The sequence below is a fragment of the Gadus chalcogrammus genome, chromosome 13, assembly GCF_026213295.1.
Source record: "Gadus chalcogrammus isolate NIFS_2021 chromosome 13, NIFS_Gcha_1.0, whole genome shotgun sequence".
NCBI lineage: Eukaryota > Metazoa > Chordata > Actinopteri > Gadiformes > Gadidae > Gadus > Gadus chalcogrammus.
In genome coordinates, this window is record NC_079424.1 from 22,702,404 (window position 1) to 22,723,649 (window position 21,246).

At 46.5% G+C, this 21,246-nt stretch overlaps 1 protein-coding gene across 2 annotated transcripts in view; it reads right to left on the bottom strand.

Annotated features, from left to right (window-relative positions):
- The window catches only part of LOC130402266 (phosphatidylinositol 4-phosphate 3-kinase C2 domain-containing subunit beta-like), a 56,791-nt gene extending 36,424 nt beyond the window's left edge, over positions 1 to 20,367 (bottom strand). Inside the window, exons 1-5 of one of the 2 annotated variants that reach the window (XM_056606411.1) lie at positions 19,992 to 20,367; positions 11,962 to 12,878; positions 11,723 to 11,823; positions 9,643 to 9,803; positions 9,276 to 9,393 (exon numbers count right to left, since the gene is read on the bottom strand). In XM_056606411.1, coding sequence (XP_056462386.1) covers positions 9,276 to 9,393; positions 9,643 to 9,803; positions 11,723 to 11,823; positions 11,962 to 12,807 — 1,226 coding nt within the window. In that variant the 5' untranslated portion in view covers positions 12,808 to 12,878; positions 19,992 to 20,367. Of the gene's footprint in view, positions 1 to 9,275; positions 9,394 to 9,642; positions 9,804 to 11,722; positions 11,824 to 11,961; positions 12,882 to 19,991 lie in introns of both variants that reach the window. The other variant, XM_056606410.1, reaches the window with a different exon arrangement.
- Positions 20,368 to 21,246: the final 879 nt, after the last annotated feature.

A 21,246-nucleotide genomic window follows, 5' to 3' on the forward strand; every position in this document is an offset into this window, starting at 1 on the left:
CCCCCTCTCGTAAATTCCCCCCCCACCCTTTTTCCCTGTCTCCCACCCCCCCCCCTCATAAAGACCCCCCCCCCCCCCCTTTCCCCACAGAATAGCTTTGTCTTTAATGCCCCACTGGCGTCGTTTTGGGTACTTGTTGTTAACGATTGTTCATGGTTATGGGTGCGAGGTAAGGTCCTCCACTATCGGTCTCTGTGAAGATCGAGCCACAAAAGAACATTAACGAGAGTTCCAATCATTATTATCTTTCACTTCTCCCATTCTTCTGAACTTTCCTGAGGCCGGCACGGTCTGTGTTCCTAAGCAGTAGCTCCATAGCGGACGTTCAGAGTAAATACCACCTATCTGATGATCCGCTAATACCATCCAATATGCATGCTTACATTTTACATTCAAGTCTGTTGATATTTTGTTATTAAAAACGTGAATTATTAGTCTACGAGTCCCTCCTAACCCTTTACACTCGTAAAGTCCCCACCACTCCTCTCCAGGCTCCACTCCCCAGTCTAACACCCCGTCCACTCACTGGCCTTCCATCTCTCTCTCTCCAACCCCGTCTCTCCGCTTCTCCTCCTCCACTGTCTTAATGAACCCCCCACCACCAATCTTCCTCCCGCTAAACCCTCCTCGTAAATCCAAACCCCAACCCCTCCCATGACATCTCTCTCTCTCTCGCTCTCGCTCGCTCTCTCTGTCGCTATTTTTAACAACGATAACTTCTATTTGTAGTTCCACTTATCATCCAAGGATCTCATAGGGCTATCTGTATACATGTAAATGTACACACGGCGCAGAGACATAGTGTATTGAGAACACAAATTGCGGTTAAGTGGTAGCCTTATGCTATAAGGTACCACAGTTTTCAGCCGGACAGATAGAACTCAGAGAAGTTTCTGTAGTCGGCTGATACGTATGTAGTATTACCAGCCGCCATATTTGTAGTTCTTGGTAGTGAATCCAACCCCCCCTCTCCCCTTCCTTCGATCCCCCTTCGTAGATCTCTTCCTCCCGCCTAAACCCTCCTCGTAAATCCAACCCCCAGTCTCTCCCACGACACATCTCTCTCTCTCTGTCGCTATTTTTAACAACGATAACTTTTATTTGTAGTTCCCCTTATCATCCAAGGAACACATAGGACTATCTGTGTATATATACATGTACACACAGCGCGGAGAAAGTGTACTGAGAGCGCAAAATGCGGTTAAGTGGTAGCCTTAAGCCATAAGGTACCACAGTGTTCAGCCGGACAGATAGAACTCAGAGAAGTATCTGTAGTCGGCTGATACGTATGTAGTATGCACCGCAGCCATATTTGTAGTTCTTGGTAGTGCCCCCTACTCGTTAACACGAGATTATTCCCAATTACATCTCAACATCTCCAAATGTACCACAAGTATATAACTATTATGAGTCCCAACTAGACGACCCCCAGCTTTCCAACTAGCCGATCTCTTGCATTTGTACTAAATTTGTTCTCTTTTCTCGTCAGGCCTTGGCAACCCGAGCAGTAATGGATGCCCGACATTCATCATTTTTAATCGTTAACATTACTACAAATATTCTCTTTTCTAATCAGGGAGTGGCAACACAACGATCAGTTGCCCACGATCATCATTTTACTTCTGTGCATAAAATATTAATTCTCTTTTCTCTTTAGGAGGTGGCAACACAAGCATTATAGTTGCCAAACACTCATCTTTTTACTTCTCTGCATTGATCTTAATTCTTTCTCTCTCCAGGAAATGGCAGTATAAGAACGAATGCCAAACACTGACAGTAATTATTTTTTTCTTCAGGTTGCTGAGCCCTTCTGTCTATTCAACATGCGTTTTGTGTAGCAAGACAGGTAGAGAACCAGGCTGGTTCAAATAGACACGGGGTTCAACTGCTAGAATAATATGTCGAATTAATAAATGGTGCACATGGTTTTAAACGGTGCCCAAGGAGGGAGTTAGCTCAACTGCGGTAGACACAATTACAATACGTTTTTTTTGCGAATATTAAATCTACATGGGTTAAATTCTGCTATAATCAGCTACTACATACGAATAAACACTGCGTGAAATGTTCAAAGGTCAACTATTGCCTCCATTGGAGCGATTGCAATAGATATAATACCGTACCACAATATGCATGCATTATCTTGTATTCAACAATTAGGAAAGCCGGATTCCATAACCGAAAGAAGTCCTACAAAAGGGCACCGACCCAGGGGTCTTGCATCAACCAGATCCCTGTACGGCAGTTACACAGTGATCTTAAAATAGAAATAATTATCTAGTCTCCACATCATGAACGGTTAGCCTTTAAAGTTGTCCATAGCGTGCATACCGCTCGTCCACAGAAGTCCGGGGTTATCCAGGGGCCTGGGGATTCTTATTAGAAGAGTTCTGGGATAACCTCCAATAGAGGAGTCCCCCCCAATAGAGGATCCTGAGGACAAGCGGTAGAAATGCATAGTTCAACAGACCTGACGAGGTCCAAAATACCAAAATAAGAAAGAATAAAATATATATTTCATTGCAAACTATGAAAATAATAAAAGTCTTCACGTAATCTATGGTTAATAATTGGCAATATTTACAATTAAATTACATAAGTAATAAAAAGTAATCCATAATTCATCATAATTTTGATTAACAATATACGTGTTACGTTTTTTCTTTACACGCCAAGACAGTGGATACTCGATTATTACAATATATCACAACCAGTTTAATGGTCAACCAAAACGCACAGCCGTACGTAACCCCGACTGTCCCCAACTGACAACGTTACGGTAACAACAGAAGTATGATGCCTAATATTGAAATGGAGATTTTTAATATTAAGATATTTTGATAATGTTCAAATTTAAGTTTTGTATGTTTGTATTTTCCCATGTGGTCTTGTCACCCTGTTATTCTACAGGGTCGTTCAAAATCCTTTGAGGTTAGTGGAAATCAGTTCTCACTCTGTTCCTCTGTTGTCCAGTGTTGGTTTGGGCCCGTTATCCTTGATCCCCAGTGAAGCGCAGAGACGCAAGTGATAAGGAACGGCCAACCCCATATTTATGACATCTTAAGGAATGATGACTTAGATGACCATATGGTTAACAAAGGCTTTTGATTTGTTGTGAGGCAGCTGTCCTCAGCAACACTTCTAAATGTGTAAGAACTCCTGGCCACTCAGCGGACCTCTCTGCGGACCCTTTAGAAAATGAAGGGCTCCGCAGGAAGAAATCCCATCTGAGGTCTCAAATTGTTGAATAATATGCTTATTTTTAGGTCTGTTGATGCATGTTATGATGCATCTTCGTTCGTGCTTTTCTTACGAATGTGTATATATCGATAAAAAATAAATAAAATGAAAATAAAAATAAGTAAAAATATAAAATGAAAACAAATGGTGGATTCATATACCATGTGTGAATGTCCTCTTGTGTGTGTCAGAGCCACCAATATAATGGAGGTTACTCGACTGTTACATACACGAGGGGATATTGAAAGCATATCAAATATAAAACTAAGATAATTAGAAAATGGTTCATTATAATTAACTTGCAATAACATTTGCTTCACCCAATAACTTCTGAATTTTTCTTTTAGGTTCAGTTTTTGTTCTGTTTTAGAATATCACCCTATATTTAATGCCCAGATGTGCATAATTCGGATGACTCTTTATTCTACCTAGTTTAGACGGTTTTGATTGACCTAGCTCAAGATTCACCGGGTGTCAGCCGTAGGATTGCGGCTATTCCTGGGAGCCTCCGGGCCACACGTTAATCGACTAATCGTTCCTGCAGTGTTCTGAGGTGGTAACGGTGGGGCTCATGGGGAGGCCCCAGGAGAATTGTCATTCGCGGGCTCACACAGGGACAAATCGGGTAGGTCAGAAGGTTGAATTAATGTATCGATTTGATGTTGACCAACAAAAAACTAGATAATTATAATAATAAATACTGTTCATGTAATGGTATAGTTAGGTCTGGGACCTGCGTAGCTAAAAAAACTGTTTTGGAAATAGTAATGAACGTGTCCGGGACATGTATAGCTATAAAATAAGTAAAGATAAAACTGGGTTTTACTTTACTTCACTTTGCTAAGACATATTCACGTTTGATGTGGTATGCAGAAAGTGGCGCAATAGGATGTTGTGCAGAGAATAAGGCGTATTCACGTTTGATGTGGTATGCGATGTACATAGGAGTGAATCAAAGTGTGGACAACATCAAATGCGAGCAATAGGTAGAATAAATGAAGATTAGGTCATCCAATATACATAGTTAGTGTAGGACAATCAGGTAGTATGATGAAGGTAACTGTTATTATGAGATACGGTTAACACAGAAGTGATATTGAACATGCACATTTTAACATTGTTATTTCCCTTTTACATCTTTTTGGTTATAGGAACTTGGTTGCACTACGGTGTTGTTAGCTTTGGTTGTCATTCAATGCGCATGGCTGAAGCAATGCGCAAGGAGGGATGTAGTGTGCAATTAAATCAAAGTAGATACTGTAAAACAATTAAAAAAATAAAAAAGAATTCATGGAAATATGTTTTTGAACAACTAACTGCTGTACATGAGTTTGTATTTCTGCAATAGAAACAAAAGTTCCAGAACCAGATGCAGACACACCCGGAGCCTACAAACTACCACCGCCGAGCAAGGACTAACAGTCACATGAGGAAATCAAATGACGCTCCGGATGGGTTTGTGACCAGGGCGCTGGCATAATTACAATCCCTCAGGTTAGAATTGGCAGAGAACTCCGGCATTAATGACCCTTTCACAGGATGGATGGAGAATATGTTTGGGAGGTGGAAAGGCACGATCCAGTAAGTGCCCGTCGCGGGAATAAATGCAGAGACCGTGTTAATTGTCACCGGCTGCCGTTGTATTCCCTGCGCACGAGGGCTACTGCATCTGCTGATCACCACAGCAGTGGGCGCTACAGAAGTACCAAGTGCCATTCGGGCTTACATGGGGATCAGATATGATCCGATGAAAGTAAACGATACATCACCTGAGGGGCCCGACCCCATCCAGCTGTAATATGTAAAATAGTCAACACCTATACTATTTTAGTAGAATCGCCTGTATATAAGATAATCAATATCCCGGATTTACTTAAATAACAAATTTTAAAACAACCACCAAGACGAGTTGTGTTTGTTATTATATAGTATTGTTTGGTTGCGAGTGCAACCCGTTATTTCTGAATCGCTGCATTGATAATGGTACTGTTGATCTTCCTTGAGACGGTTGTTTTACAGGCCACCTGTTACTGACACGACGACGACGGAGAACCTGTTTGGAGGCTCCCATGATGTAGGAGTAACCTCTCTGAGTTGAGCCCTTGACAAGGAGGGACGAGTCTTGGGTTCATGAATTACAGACCCGACGGCGACAGAAAAAACAATGACTACAATAATAACATCACCAAAACCACCCACATGAACCGGCGCACCAATACACGAAGATCACCTGAACCCCCCAAATCCATGCCCAAACCACCCACATGAACCGGCGCACCAATACACGAAGATCACCTGAACCCCCCAAATCCATGCTAGCCCATCAATCATTTTGAAATTTTTAAATTGTATTATGACCACCAATTTTTACGTTACTTTTGCACCTGATGAATATTTTATGACCTTGTTGCACATAACCAAAAGTATTAGCTCAGATTTCTATGGATAGTTTTGTTTGTGTGCTGTTTGGCCATGTGATTATATGATAACAAGATTTATGTTCATTGTTGTATTGTTAAATAATGACCTGTATTTCCAATGAGACCCACAAGGTGAATGCCGTCTCAGTATTATGAGCGCGTAGTGGTTTTTTCCCTCTCTTCAAGAGTTGTTTCCACAACGGTTGATGGTGTCGATGATTGATCCTACTTTGGATATGTTTTTCGGTGTGGTAAATGGTGTTTATGATCTAAAATATTATTGTATGGTCATCTGAGATGACCAAGGAGGGACTGTTACGTATTTTAGGAACACAAGCTGTATTTCCCTCCCTTAACCAATAGGGGGTAGGACCAAACATATAAGCCGTAAATACTACACATAGCCACAAGGGAAAGCAGGACATTACTGAAGGCTGCAATAGATACTTTAGCCACAGAGGGCAGCACCACAGACCAGGCGAGGAAAACCGAGGATTACGTCACACCCGTTCCTCTCCAAGTCTTCCGGTCCTCGCTGAGTCCATAAGAGCCTCCAGAATCGTGGAGGCGGGTTAGAACTCTCTCGGCAGCGACTAGACATAGGTGGGTTTATGGCTTTGATCAGCTAGGAGAATACTCTCGCACGTGCTTAGAACACATCTTCAATCTCTCTTTACTTCAGAGCATCAGTTTACCATACCGAAAATACTTTATACAAATAAAGTCTCTTTAAAGTTATTCCTTTGGATTCGACCCCTCTTTCCCTGAAGAATTCTGCAAGAGAGACATGAGAAAGAGACAGACAGAGACATGAGAGAGAGAAAGAGAGAGAAAGAGACATGAGAGAGAGACATGAAACAGAGACAGACGGAGATATGAGAGAGAGAAAGTAATATGAGAGAGACAGAGAGAACCTTAATGGTGTGCTGCAGAAGTCAAAAGCACTCGGGGCTCGGCTGTTAATGGATGGACCAAACTTGCGATTCACATACACAATTCAATCAACAATCCCCTTTCACCATACATTTGAAAGTTTGTATCTCACAATGTTAAAACAAATTGCCACACACTAAAAGGAGCCCTTTAAATAAAGGTTATATATCATTATATATACGTGCACCGCGCTGAAATCACTCTTCACTGCGTCGGCCTAGCCCGAGAGTTTTTCCTTTAAAGCAAAAGCACTGGAATGAATAATTAAAGGGGTAGTTCGGAATTTTGGACATAGGGCCTGATTCCGAAGTGAGCATTGGTATTCTATATCACTGGAGACAGTTTTCAACACATTTCATTCAGTCCTTCTAGTTGCAGAGTTCGCTCGTGCTAGGCTAGCGCAAGTCAACGGGCAATGCTAGCCTGCTATTAAAAACAGTCTTACCCACTCCACAGTACACCCGAGGTAAATCAATTATAACGACAGACTATAAATCTAAATGTCTGTTTATAGAATAATGTTAGAAATAAAACCAACCTTGCATTGCATTGCATTTTGAGGGAATTGCGGGGTCTCAGCAGCAGTGTTTATATTCCTGTACGTAGGCTACGGCAGCGGCGGACTGATACCTAGGTTACCTGCTGCTGTCATTGCTACAAACGCAGAGTACAGTGAACGAAGGAATTCTACAAGCGTAATAAATTAACAAGATATGGCCACGTTTGGAGGAGTTAGCGATGCATCTGCTTTTGAAGACGATTATGAGGAATTTGTTGTATCCAACGAACCGTACATGTACGAGCCGGTGTTTTGATGTCAACGCCAGCAGCAACAAGCCACAGTTGAGTCCTTTCTGGATCTCACACTGGAAATTGGTGTAAACTTTGTGGTGCCCATCTGTACCGTTTATTATTTCTACAATTTCTAAAAGCACACTGAACCATCATGTTGCCTAGTCGTTCAATTGCGCTTCTATCCCACGCTTCTCTGTTTACGTTCTTCTGTCGTGATTCGGTTACAAACCTAACCAGCGCATAGTAGAATTCCGCTTCTGCTGAGAAAGTAGTCCCTCGATTTTTCATGCGATGCAAGGTTCGTTTTATTTCTAACATTATTCTATCAACACAGACATTTAAATCTATAGTCTGGCGTTATAATTGATTTACCTCGGGTTTACTGTGGAGTGGGTAAGACTGTTTTTAATAGCAGGCTAGCATTGCCCGTTGACTTGCGCTAGCCTAGCACGAGCGAACTCTGCAACTAGAAGGACTGAATGAAATGTGTTAAACTGTCTCCAGTGATATAGAATACCAATGCTCACTTCGGAATCAGGCCCTATGTCCAAAATTCCGAACTACCCCTTTAAATGTAATCCAAGCCTACATGGGTCATACACAGAGTGTGGTGTAGACTAATGACAGCCGACAGAGCGTGAAGAGCCTGCCTGCTTCTAAGCTATTGATTTCTCTCTTGGTTTGTGAGTGTAGAGTGGGCCTACTGGTTATACTAGTACACATACCAACAGTAATATCCTCATAATGCTCACTACTACCTCGTTTGGGGTGTTCTGGCTAGATCAGCCAGACCAACGCACCATAACCATGGGCCAGAGCCGTGTGTGTGTGTGTGTGTGTGTGTGTGTGTGTGTGTGTGTGTGTGTGTGTGTGTGTGTGTGTGTGTGTGTGTGTGTGTGTGTGTGTGTGTGTGTGTGTGTGTGTGTGTGTGTGTGAAAGGGAGAATACGTGTGTAGCGCTATTGAGGTCTCTGAGGTCATTGTTTCAACGATTAAAAAAAACAAGCCATCAGGAGAAAGAAGGAACGGCAGGAAGTGTTCTCCCAGGGCCCCAGGAAATCAGGGCCCGCACACTTCCTACTGCTGGTGGCCGACAGACAGACACCAGCTTCATACACCCAGCACACATGACATGCTACAGTACCTAATACACAGAAACAAAGGGGGGGGGGGGGGGGGGGGGGAAGAGAGAGAGAGAGAGAGAGAGAGAGAGAGAGAGAGAGAGAGAGAGAGAGAGAGAGAGAGAGAGAGAGAGAGAGAGAGAGAGAGAGAGAGAGAATGAAAGAAAGAAAGAAAGAAAGAAAGTGATAAGAAACAAACAGAGAGATAAAGAAAGATAAAGAAACAAAGAGCGAGAGAGAGAAAGGTAGCGAGTTATGAGAGATATGGGGTAGCGGCCGGGTAGTGGTTGCTGCTGAGTATCCAGGGTTGTGGTCTGGATTAGCTGGGCGGTAGTAAAGCCAGTGTGGTCGTTATGTCAACATGCAGCGCGTTGCTTGATTGAGGACCCCTGTCATTAGAGGCCACCACAGCCTCCCTCTGAGGACCTGCTAAACCGCTAGGCCTCGTTCTATTGTCAAGAGGGTGGTCTACCAAACTACTGCCCGCCCATAGCGCTCCAACCCAGACGTGGATTGACAACAGCCCAAGGCTGGTCGGGATTCATACTGCTTTCCGCATTCCTTTGTATTATATCTGTTAATGTCGAAATCCTTATGAATGTTCCACATTTTAAAAAGTTAGTTGTAATATCGCAGAAGGGACCATTCTCTCCAACTTGCCTTCATGAATACGACCCTTGAAATGGTTGAAATATTCAGCCCAGCCAATATTCCCGCTTATGGATCTACGTGATGCTAATGGTTAAGCTAACTTCCAAGAGGCTTACTTGCTGAGGAACTCTGCCTGTCCACAGACTTTGAGCAGGTACTGCTCCACGTCCACGTCCAGGTCTTCCTGGGCGTAGCACAGCGTCTGGTAGATCAGCAGGTCCACGGTGGAAGAGCCTGCCAGGGGAACACACTTCATGAGGGGCTCGCCCCACCAGATATCCAACAAACCGTAACACGTGAGGACATATTGAGGTCGACAGAGGATGGACCGACTGCACCGTGAAGCAGGAACGTCGTGGGGCATGGATCAGGGTCAGTAGGCGCTCTCAAGTGTTGCTTAAGCAGGTGTTAACGTGACGGTAACGGCGTGACGCGTTTCAATCTCGGTGTGCACGGAAACCATTCTGAGGGTGCGGGGCCTACCGTCGCAGGTGAAGGTGAGCGGCTCCCTGAAGTGATCGCTGATGACCGTGACCTTCACACTGACCCCCAGGCCCTGCTGCAGCTCCTCCTGGGACACCGACGGGGACCACACGAAGCCTGTGTTCCTGGAGCGCTCGCCGCACGGGTCCGCCGACCTCAGGCTGAGCACAAACACCTTGTTTACAGCCTCAGGCTGACCACATACACCTTGTTTACAGCCTCATGCTGCACACAACCATCTTGTATACAGCCTCCAGCTGAACATGTGATGTGAGGTGTGGTTTGATGTGCTGTGATTGTGTGGTGTGGAGGTGTGATGTGGAGAGGTGAGGTGAGGTGAGGTGTGATGTGGAGGTGTGATGTGGAGAGGTGAGGTGAGGTGTGATGTGGAGGTGTGATGTGGAGGTGTGATGTGGAGAGGTGAGGTGAGGTGAGGTGTGATGTGGAGGTGTGATGTGGAGAGGTGAGGTGAGGTGAGGTGTGATGTGGAGGTGTGATGTGGAGGTGTGATGTGGAGAGGTGAGGTGAGGTGAGGTGTGATGTGGAGGTGTGATGTGGAGGTGTGATGTGGAGGTGTGATGTGGAGAGGTGATGTGGAGAGGTGAGGTGAGGTGAGGTGTGATGTGGAGGTGTGATGTGGAGGTGTGATGTGGAGGTGTGATGTGGAGGTGTGATGTGGAGGTGTGATGTGGAGAGGTGATGTGGAGAGGTGAGGTGAGGTGAGGTGAGGTGAGGTGAGGTGAGGTGAGGTGAGGTGAGGTGAGGTGAGGTGAGGTGAGGTGAGGTGTGATGTGGAGAGGTGAGGTGAGGTGAGGTGTGATGTGGAGGTGTGATGTGGAGGTGTGATGTGGAGGTGTGATGTGGAGGTGTGATGTGGAGGTGTGATGTGGAGAGGTGAGGTGAGGTGAGGTGAGGTGTGATGTGGAGGTGTGATGTGGAGGTGTGATGTGGAGGTGTGATGTGGAGGTGTGATGTGGAGGTGTGATGTGGAGGTGTGATGTGGAGGTGTGATGTGGAGGTGTGATGTGGAGAGGTGATGTGGAGAGGTGAGGTGAGGTGAGGTGAGGTGTGATGTGGAGGTGTGATGTGGAGGTGTGATGTGGAGGTGTGATGTGGAGGTGTGATGTGGAGGTGTGATGTGGAGGTGTGATGTGGAGGTGTGATGTGGAGGTGTGATGTGGAGGTGTGATGTGGAGGTGTGATGTGGAGGTGTGATGTGGAGGTGTGATGTGGAGGTGTGATGTGTGGAGGCCAGGGCTGGCCCGAATACCATTTTTCAGGCTTTGAATACTCGTTGGTCTTTCCGAGCGAAAATTCGGATACTCGTTCCAGAAAAACACAACATCAAAAACAACATTAATAATCCCTATATACTCACTGGAACCGATTTAGACAGTATCTGCATATTTTGTTGAAGATCTAATAGCTTTTGAACGTTAATTATTAGGCCTAAGTAAGTTGGAGTTCCTTCGTTTTTCCCCGTGGAAGCGAACACCTGTTGCGCCGTTCCAAATCAGCTGTCCTCTGCCATCTCAGCCCTTAGGGGAGCTTTTCAATTCATCGTGGAACGTGCATATTTTCAGGGAATTTGTACAATAAATCCATAACAAATACTGAATATTGATTGTCTTATGTGTCCATATTATATCCATTATATTGACCAGGTATTCCCAAGACGCTCACGCTCTGCAGCAAGCCAGTCACAGTTGATTGGCGCGGCGCTGTACAGCGAACGTAAACAAACTAAGCTAAGGTTAGCATTTCGCTCCGCATTACTTTTCCTCCCGAGATCCCGCTAATGTTGTGTTGTAAAGTAAAGGGAAACAAGATATCTATTCTTCCTCCACCTCTCGCTTCTCTGCTTGGTGTCGCTTATAGTTTGCCTCCCTCTCTCTGGTAACGTCAGGTACGTGGAAAAAAAAACAATGAAGCTCCGAATACTGATTTAAGCTTCGAATACAAATTTTCCGAACGAGTATTCGAATATTCGAATAATTCGGGCCAGCCCTAGTGGAGGCATGGAGGTGTGCCGTGAGGTGTGATGTGTTGGGGTGTGATGTGGAAGTGTGATGTCACTCACATGTCCAGCATGTGGCAGTAGGCAGCCACCTCCTCGTCTCTGTCCTCCGACACCTTGAACAGCTCGTAGCTGAAGCCGTTTGCTCGGGACTCCAAGGCAACCTGGAGGTCATCAGGTCATGGTGTCCTCATTAACATGCGTTAATGTAAACCTTATTATTAATTTATAGATTTAAAAATATACCTAATATTGATCAAACCGCAATGGAAGAGACACCAAACTTAAAGAAAGATCCTTACTGGGTCTGCGGACACCCGGCGCAGGTTCCTTTTGCTCTTGGGGGCCGGCATGTAGGTCCTGGGGGGCACCTGGGGGGGCAGGGTCTTGCTGCGGGCCACAGGCTTACCCGGGGGCTCCCCGCTGGCCCGCCGGCTGCGCTGGCCCTGCCGCTCGCTGTTGAGGCGGGACAGCGCGGCGTTGAGGCTCTCGTAGGTCACCTCCTCCGAGGTCACCTTGGGCCGGTCCACGTCGGGGGTGAACAGGTTCACGTCGTGGGGCGCCCCGGGTGGGGGGCCGCGGGGGGGCAGGAAGGGGTTGTCTGAGCCCGACAAGTGCGGGAGGGGGTTCCTCGGCGGGACGGCGGGGGGCATGTCGTCGTTAGGGGGGGGGGCCCCTTTGGGGGCGGGGCTGGAGCCCGGTCCATAGCGGGAGCCCGGGAGGAGGTCGCCCTCGCCGTCCAGGATGTACAGAGGCTCCTTGCTGAGCGGCCCCCGCGGGGGAGCCGGCCTGCTCAGCGGGGGCCGCGTGGGGGACCGTGTTGGGGACCGGGACCCTGCCGGCTGATTCAAGGAGGAGTCCGACCCGGAGAGACCCCTCAACAGGTTCCCCCCGGGGGGGCTGGAGACGTGTCCGCTGGGGACGGGCCGAGGGCGCTCGATGGAGGGCGGGGGCGGGGGCCTCGAGACAGGCTTGGAGCCGCTTTCGGGCCCAGCAGGGACTCCCTTGTCTTGTTTGAGGCGAGAGAGGGCGTCGTACTCCATCTGGAGGGCCTCTGCCAGGACCAGCTCCTTCTGGCTGAGGCCCAGGGCCTCCAGGGGTGCCCAGCCAGCCTCCCCGCTCTCCTTCTGGGTCTGGGCCGCAGACATCACCTCTGGAGAGGCTCTGCAACCACAGGCCCTGATCGGGGAACTAAGGGGACACTCAGCCTCTGGGACACCTGCTGGGAGAGAGGGAACGCAGAGAGGAGTGATTTAGAGGGCTCAAGGGAATGAGAACTGAGAAGGAGTGAGTGAGGGGGCTCAAGGGAATAAGGAGTTAGTCAGAGTGCTCTAGGGAAACAGAAGGAGTGAGTGACAGTGGAATGAGTGAGAGTGATCTAGGGAAATAGAAGGAGTGAGTGAGAGTGCTCAAGGGAATAAGAAGGAGTGAGTCAGAGTACTCTAGGGCAGCAGAAGATATGAGTAAGAGGGCTCAAGGGAATAAGAAGGAGTGAGTGAGAGTGATCAAGGGAATAAGATATCAACACTACTGGGTTGTTAAAGCGTGTTTTCCTTTAGTCAAAAGTCTTTGTAATATCGTGTCTGGAGGTTCCTTTGAATTTTCGTCCATGTTGGATATTGTATTCACTATTTCCATGACTCCATGGCTAACATGAAGGCTGGTATTTGTGCAAAAATTGCTAATAAAGTTGGTCGCAAGCCACCCTGTTAAAAGTATTAAAATGTTGTGTTGGTACAAATGTCACACACAACACATGACTCCAGAAATGTCTTGATACGGCAGCGCAGACAAAAGACCAGGAAATGTGACCTTCGGCGGCCTGTGTCGTCATGGTGATGTGGCGGGCCCCACACATGCGTGGCTGGTAGTGCCGTCTCCCCCAGCAGCTGGCTAAGGGGAGAGACGGCACTCCCAGCAGCTGTGTGTGTGTGTGTGTGTGTGTGTGTGTGTGTGTGTGTGTGTGTGTGTGTGTGTGTGTGTGTGTGTGTGTGTGTGTGTGTGTGTGTGTGTGTGTGTGTGTGTGTGTGTGTGTGTGTGTGTGTGTGTGTGCGCGCTGTTGGCCAGTTAGTGGTGCTGCACCATTATTTCCTACTGACAATGACAATACAGTTTCTCTGCGAGTAAAATAAAGACAATAAAACTAAATCTGCTGAAGAATGGACAGTGTTTCCTGGTGTCTTTGTAATGAAAGGTGCAAGGGACCAATAATGTTAAGTATTGGGCTAAGACATTGTAATACAATTAAAGCTACATACTATATCTCTGTATTTATGTTACCATCTACATCTACAATATCATCTGATGTGTGTCTGGACCAGTTTCAATCACAATTGTATACCAATCCTTGAGATGATATTAAAGATAACTTTGCATTCCCGCATATCAGTAGCATTCCATTCAATCTATGAAAGCCTTCCTTTGGTATATTAAACTGCTCTGTGCGTGTTGGTGTTGGTGGAAGTGGTGAAGACTAGGATAATAAACATTCAACAAATAATATGTATGCAATTTGTTAAAATACTGTTATGTATGATTTGTTGAAATGGGACAGATTGCAAATAATACAGTATATGAGCTTATGCCTCGTCATTTTTTCAGTGAGAAAAATGATCTTACTACTCATAAATCAGGGTTCGACACCAAGTTTTTTCACTAGGAGTACTGTGGCCCCTTACTAAAAATTTTAGGAGCACAACCAGAAATTTTAGGGGCACACACCGTAAATCAACATGGCAATGGGATTTGCTCATTTTTTTCACTGTAGGATATGCAGGAATTACAATGTGCGGTTTCAAATTCAGTGTCACATTTTATTGGGATTCTCATCTATACCAACTGTTACCACGTGTGCGCGCATGCGTTCGACGAGCACGGACACGAGTTTCACGGGAGTGAGCCCGCTTGTCGTGCCGCACTCTGTAGCCACACGTTTGCCCCTTCTGAACACGCAGTTAATTTCCTTTCGTAGCTACTCTAGTTTATGTTGGTAGCTTAGCCATGTCATGTCACGTTGTCAACATTGGATACATGAAGCAGAACATAGTGTGTCATATGTCAGATGTTTTTAGGAAACTCTTTCTTTATAAAAACGTGCCAGACAGATTTTGCATACACATTTTATTCCTTAGTAATTAGCAACATGGATATGCCGTCTTTCAGAACCTTTCATTACCGGCACTAAAGAGAGAAAAAAGAGTGCATCCTCATTGTACCCAGCACTTCTGAAAATGCACTTCCGAATGCGTCTCTGTCCCCAGCACATTTCAAACCAAACTGACGCCCATGGAAACGGGTAAAAAATAATGTGTCGGACACGGGTGCGGGTCGGACGCCTGAACACCGCGGGTCTGGCGCGGGTTTTGCGATTGCGAGCGAGACTTCTCCGGCGCTGGATATGTTATTCAGGAGCGGAGGAGTCAACTAAAACCGTCGCCAGTGGATAATGTGCTTTTTTTGCACAGCAATCTAAAGCACCAGGCCAAAAACCACATAGTGTAATTCCCCGGCGTTCGTTCTAATAGGCCTATGTCTAATTTTCCCTTCGGGTGCGGGTCGGGCGTCGATATCAATTTATAGCGGGACGGGTCGGGTGCAGAATGTAACTCGTGGTAACGTCGGAACACGGGTCAAATGCGGTTTTAAGTATTGCGGGTACGGACGGGTGCGGGTTTGCAAAATAAGACCCGTGCAGGACTCTGGCACTGGCACACGAGCCGCAGGTCGGAAGAACAGGTCAATAGTTTGCGTATTGTTCAAACACATGTAGCAGGTTGTGAAATCATTCTCCTTCTCAGAGACGTTTACGCGAGCTCGATATTTAATCCCTAGGACCCTCCCCCTCCATAAATTAGCTACTAACAGTGGCAATTCCCTATCCTGCTCACACTCAAAAGCCTGCTACAGATTCCGGATTGACGCGCCCCTTCCCCGTATAACGTGCACAAATAAAAATATATAAAAGGGCAAATTTACTGGTCGCCCATGTGCAACCAGATGCAAAATTCAGTCGCACACTCCCAAATGTTCGCAGAATGCAACCATTTGGTCGCAGTCTGGAGCCCTGTAAATAATAGATGAGACTAGAATATTAAGCCTTGAATAAACCAATGGAAACCTTCCATTGGTTCCAACATAAAAAGGCAGTACACCGCTGAGTCCTGCTAGAACAGAATCAGGAGAACACAGGATCAGTTGGAGAAACCAAATTTCTGTTTCCCTAAAGAGCCCTAAGAGTAAATGGTCCACAGTCTGGACCTGCTTGACTCGTCTGGACCCGTCTACTCTGGACCCGTCTAGACCCGTCTGGACCCGTCTGGAGCCGTCTGGAGCCGTCTGGACCCGACGGGACCCGTCGGGACCCGTCTGGACCCGTCTGGACCCGTCTGGACCCGTCTGGCCCTGCTGTGCTGCTGCACGGCCGACTCAGCAGGATGCTTCATTCTGACCAGGGATCTCATTCAACGCCATTTCTCGCAGGACAGATACTTTCTTTTGAGAAGTGTGTTCGTAACTGGCAGTCAAACTTAAATCAAACTCTAACTGTATGCTTCATGCTTGTCATCGGCCTGTTGTTTCCTGGGCGTATATTCAACTGAGGTTAACACAAGGACCTATTCAGTGTATTGATAATGATCAGACTAAATCCAAGGAGATCCTCAATGTTTAATGCATTGTCCCCCTTTGAGCGCCAAGCTTAGGACAGGAGGAACTGAAGCTGTCTCTCAGGAAGCCTCTGAACACAGGTGGGCAGACGGTAATGACGATAACTAAACAATGATTCATATTTCATATCACACACCCTATGCACCCTTGTGACATCCAGCCAATAGAACGATTAGTGCTGATAACGTTTATCAACGCAGCCTCGCAACACATGACTGAGGATGTGGTCCTAATAGCCCTGTCGTTCTCATGATGTCTTGCTCTGAGTCGAGGTGGTGAAGTTTGGCCCAATTAGCATAAACTCAACATACTATGATCAGGGTTTCTTTCCGATATCTACGCCCGGGTTAGTGGCCATTTTAGAATCACAAAGCTACGGCTACAGCGGCCGAGAAGGGCGCGCTGACTCTCAGACATGTCTCACAAACCATCTCAACAACCAAGAGATAGCATGTGATTAACCCGTTGAACTTGAAGGGCTTGAGCAGCATTAACACATCAGCAGGCCAGTCAGGTGATAAAATACAGTCTGTGTTTTAGTATGTACTTAACAAGCAGGGACAACGCCAGCCAGTGAAGGAACTCATCAGTGACTCATTTGCAGTGTTTACGGTTGTGTGAGGTCTGTTCTCTGAGTGTCATGAGAGCGGGCATGGCGTTGAGCTGGAAGTGTTTTGTCAGTAGCTTCAACGGGGCCTTTCTCAAATTGGGGACGACAAAGAGATTGGACTGGCGGCCGGCCAGAGGGAAGTGGGGCGGGAGGAGAGATGGGTGCTGAGCCCTGGCCATCTCCTTCCCACAGGAGGTATAAAGCCCTCTCCCTCAGGGCTAGATAGGGGGCTCCCACATAATGGAACAGGAAAGAACAAAGAGTTAGTGCTAGGGGCTGTTTCTGTGTGTGCATATGTATTGATGGGGAGGAGGGGGTCAGACACATTCACACAGCTCATAGGCCACTGGGGGACAATGGGGTAACACTATGGTGGTGACAAAAACATTCACATACATATACACAAACATACAAATAACACACACACACACACACACACGTTGGATCAGTTCTTCACCACAGCTCTGTGTCTGGGCTATCTTAGTGGTAGAACTTGCAGAGTTGAAGATGTCGATTTGGAGGCAGAGAATATTGTGGTTGAACAACATAATGTGAAGTCTGTTATATCAATGTATCCATCTCAGAGGAAATCCCTGCGTTTGTAATTAACGTAAACATCTGTTTGTCCAATCTCTGCAGGATCACAACAGCGTCCCTCGGAGCACAGGATTCATAAAGCATCGACACAGAGGGGACAGGAGGTAAGGCCCACCGAACGGTCAGGCCATTTTGTGAACGGGTCAATAGTAACCCGAGTGTGATCAATAATCAATCCCTGAAGATGCTAATTCAATGTTGTTCACCGAAACTCAGTCAAAATTAACCAGTTGATAGCATTGACCATATAAAGGGTTGACATCTGTCAACCAGAGTGAGATAGATGGGCTTAAGTGTTTCATAACATAACCAACATCAAGTTTCTTCTGCACAGTCCACAACATGTCCCTTCCCTCTGCGTTTCACTGTGGAGTTCCACCATCATCATCACCAGTACTGCTTCAGTCTGCTAACTAGGGAGGGGCACGTTATTGACGTTGGTATTCGACTTTAGCTGTAGCGGATTCTTTTTAATATTCGCCTGAAGTTAATTAAATATATTCATTAGCTATGTTAATTACATATTGTTCATTAAACGTAATGCCCTTTAATACTGGAATACTTGGCTATACCGGCAACCTCCGTTCAAGCGGAGAGTCTACCACGGCGGGCTTGATTGTAATTCGCCTCTGCACCCGCCTATCCCCCGAGCACGTATATCTGCTCATTTTTTTCAACAAGAATGAGTGACTCCATAACTACGGAGACCCCTCGAGCATTCGCAGTTCTCCGTCGGGATGTCGGATACGCAATGCAATTCGCCACCCGATCGATCTCATATGTTGACGACAAACCATGTAAGCGGTGTTGTAAATAAACTTCCAAAGCTTTCCAAATCTTATTTGGTGTTTTATTGGTCCTAATGTGCAAAGTGCAAACTAAACAAAGTAAATAAGGAGCAAAGTCAAACCGCAGAATTGATTCCGGAAATGATTTTGTTAGAGGACCAATCACAGCCCTTGCCGTCTCCGTTGCGTCGACGGATAGTTCAAAAACATTGAATGCGCACGTAAGCTACGGAGAGGGTCTCCGACAGGCTCTCCGGCTACGGAGAGGGCTCTCCGTGTCTACGTGTCTATTTATAAGGCCTACTTTTTGTTTAAAAATAATACACATAGGATGACCTATCAAACCTATCTAGCATTATATATAGGCCCACTTGTCATACATGACCTAGTGCAGGCTAACTCAACATGACCTAGGGCAGAGTGTATGTCAACATGAATAGGACAGGCCGTACATCAACATGACCTAGAGCTGGCTGTACCTCAACATGACCTAGAGCAGGCTGTACCTCAACATGACCTAGAGCAGACTGCACCTCAACGTGACCTAGAGCAGGTTGCACCTCAACATGACATAGTGCAGGCAGCCCGTACCTAAACATGACCTAGGGCAGGCCATACCTCAACATGACCTAGTGCAGGCAACACCTCAACAGCATGACCTACACCACCTGGTTGATGGCCAGGCTGCATGCCAAAGAAATGGTTGGGAGGGACAAAACGAATGAGTCTCACCCTGAGCCATCACATGAAATACCATAACAGTGTTTATGAAGATATATGATGATAGTAGAACTACTGCTAGGCTAATATCACCAATGCTGATTCATATCACTAATGCTGATCATTTCTGTTTTCTTTATTAGAAATGATTCAATACAGAAATAGCACATTTGCCTACATCCCATGATTCATCAAGCCCTGGGGGTCACTGAGCCCTTAGGATCACCGAGTCCTGGGGATGCGGTCATAGTTACTGGTGTCGGGCTGTATTTGGCTCATTTGGGCACACACATCCAACACATCTCATTACAGCGCAGTGAAAGGAAAAGGATCATCACTATCAAAGTCTTATTCAACTGAGGACTGTGATGGACCGAAGCAACACACACACACACACACACACACACACACACACACACACACACAGTGATGTTGTTGTAGTTGTCAGCCTGTCCAGACCCAGGCCTGTTGTCTGACAGCAGACCCTGCACCGGTCCAGACCCAGGCCTGGTGTCTGACAGCAGACCCTGCAACGGTCCAGACCCAGGCCTGGTGTCTGACAGCAGACCCTGCTCCGGTCCAGACCCAGGCCTGGTGTCTGACAGCTTAGCAGACCCGGTTCCCCTTCCCCGGTCCAGCCCGCGATGCAGCGCTGCTGGTTCGGTTCTCCATCTACCGGCAGCCCTACAGCAGGCCGGGTATCGTACTGAGCAGGTTATTGTCTTGCTACAAAAACAACACATGTATGTTAGTAACATGGGCATCGGATAAGGAGCCCTTACCCACACCAGCTACAGTACCGAGTGAATGCATGGTGCTACAGCAGCACTGTGGGGGTTCAGGACCCGGCGGGGAGAGACCACCACCAGACCCCAACAGAACCGACCACCGTGAGAAACAGACCGTGTAGACAGCGGACGAAACGGGGCTTTAGTAAAGGTCGTGGACTCACCTCATCACGTCTGTGTTCGCGGTGAGTGACTGGTTGCCATTTTAAAAAGCTATTTACTCTCCACGCACTGGATAAGTAGTTCCGGAACCAGTGTTCCCGATGAGCGCCACTAAAACCAGTCTCCAAACTGGATTCGTCACCCGGTGGCTCCAAGCGTGAAGGACGCAGAGGATGTGCTGCTCTGGGTCCTGCTACATGTGGGGAACAATGCGGTCCGTCCCCGCGGTGCTCCGGTTGCGTTGTTGCCGACTTGCTGCGGTGTGGCCGGGCGGTGCGTTGCTCTCAGTCCGCCGTACGTGGAGCGACTCCGTGTCGAGAAAACATTCGCGAGGTGGCAGCGACACATTGTGGACATACACCGCAATCACACCGTTTTCACACTGTTGTGAACTGCCCTCACCCCTCTCTCTCCTCCAACTGCACTAACCCCTATCTCTAACTGCATTATGTTGGCCCTTCAGACAAAACGACATGGAAGTTCAAGCTTTTGTTCTAAAAAATTAAACAAGGGCAATGAAGGAAACAGGTTTAATAGATACATCCATTGTTCTTTGCCTATTGTAAATGATAAATCATATTGTTGTAACACTTCTGGATCGATTCACATTTGGAGTATCAATCATGTTCAGTGCCAATAATAAGATACTACTTTCAGGAAGCAAATACAATTAATTTATCTGTCATTTAATAAATACAGGCTACGGTTAAACTACAAATAAATCATAATTGATGGCGGAAAGCTTAACATCTATTGAATCCTTTTCCTTGAACTAATGATGTCGAATCCACAAACTACCATTGTTGAGTGGAACTTGTGGTGGGACGCAGTACTGCTAACAGCGATCAGCTACAGGATACGCTCCACTCAGCATTCGTTATGGGAAGGCACATGTTAAGGTGGATGACAGGAGATATTCCAGAAGCATGCATACAATCAATATTCATCAGCTCTGCACACATACTCTGTTTTCCACAATTAATATCAATAATTAATATGAATTATAATTGTACAACATCATTTCTGAATAAATTGTCTTCATAATAAAGCCCAACAATAGATGTTCATATTCAACCATTTGGCATGTCCATATAAGGTGTTTTCTTTCTTTACAGCGGAAGGAAGTGAGGAACAGGAATCGGGTATCACTCATGCATTACCGCACCATCTGTGATGGGACTCCTCTGAAGACTTGTTCTTCAGTCCTGCTCCATCACACACACAGAGGCCCTGCTCCAGGTCTAGTCTCCAGCTTCA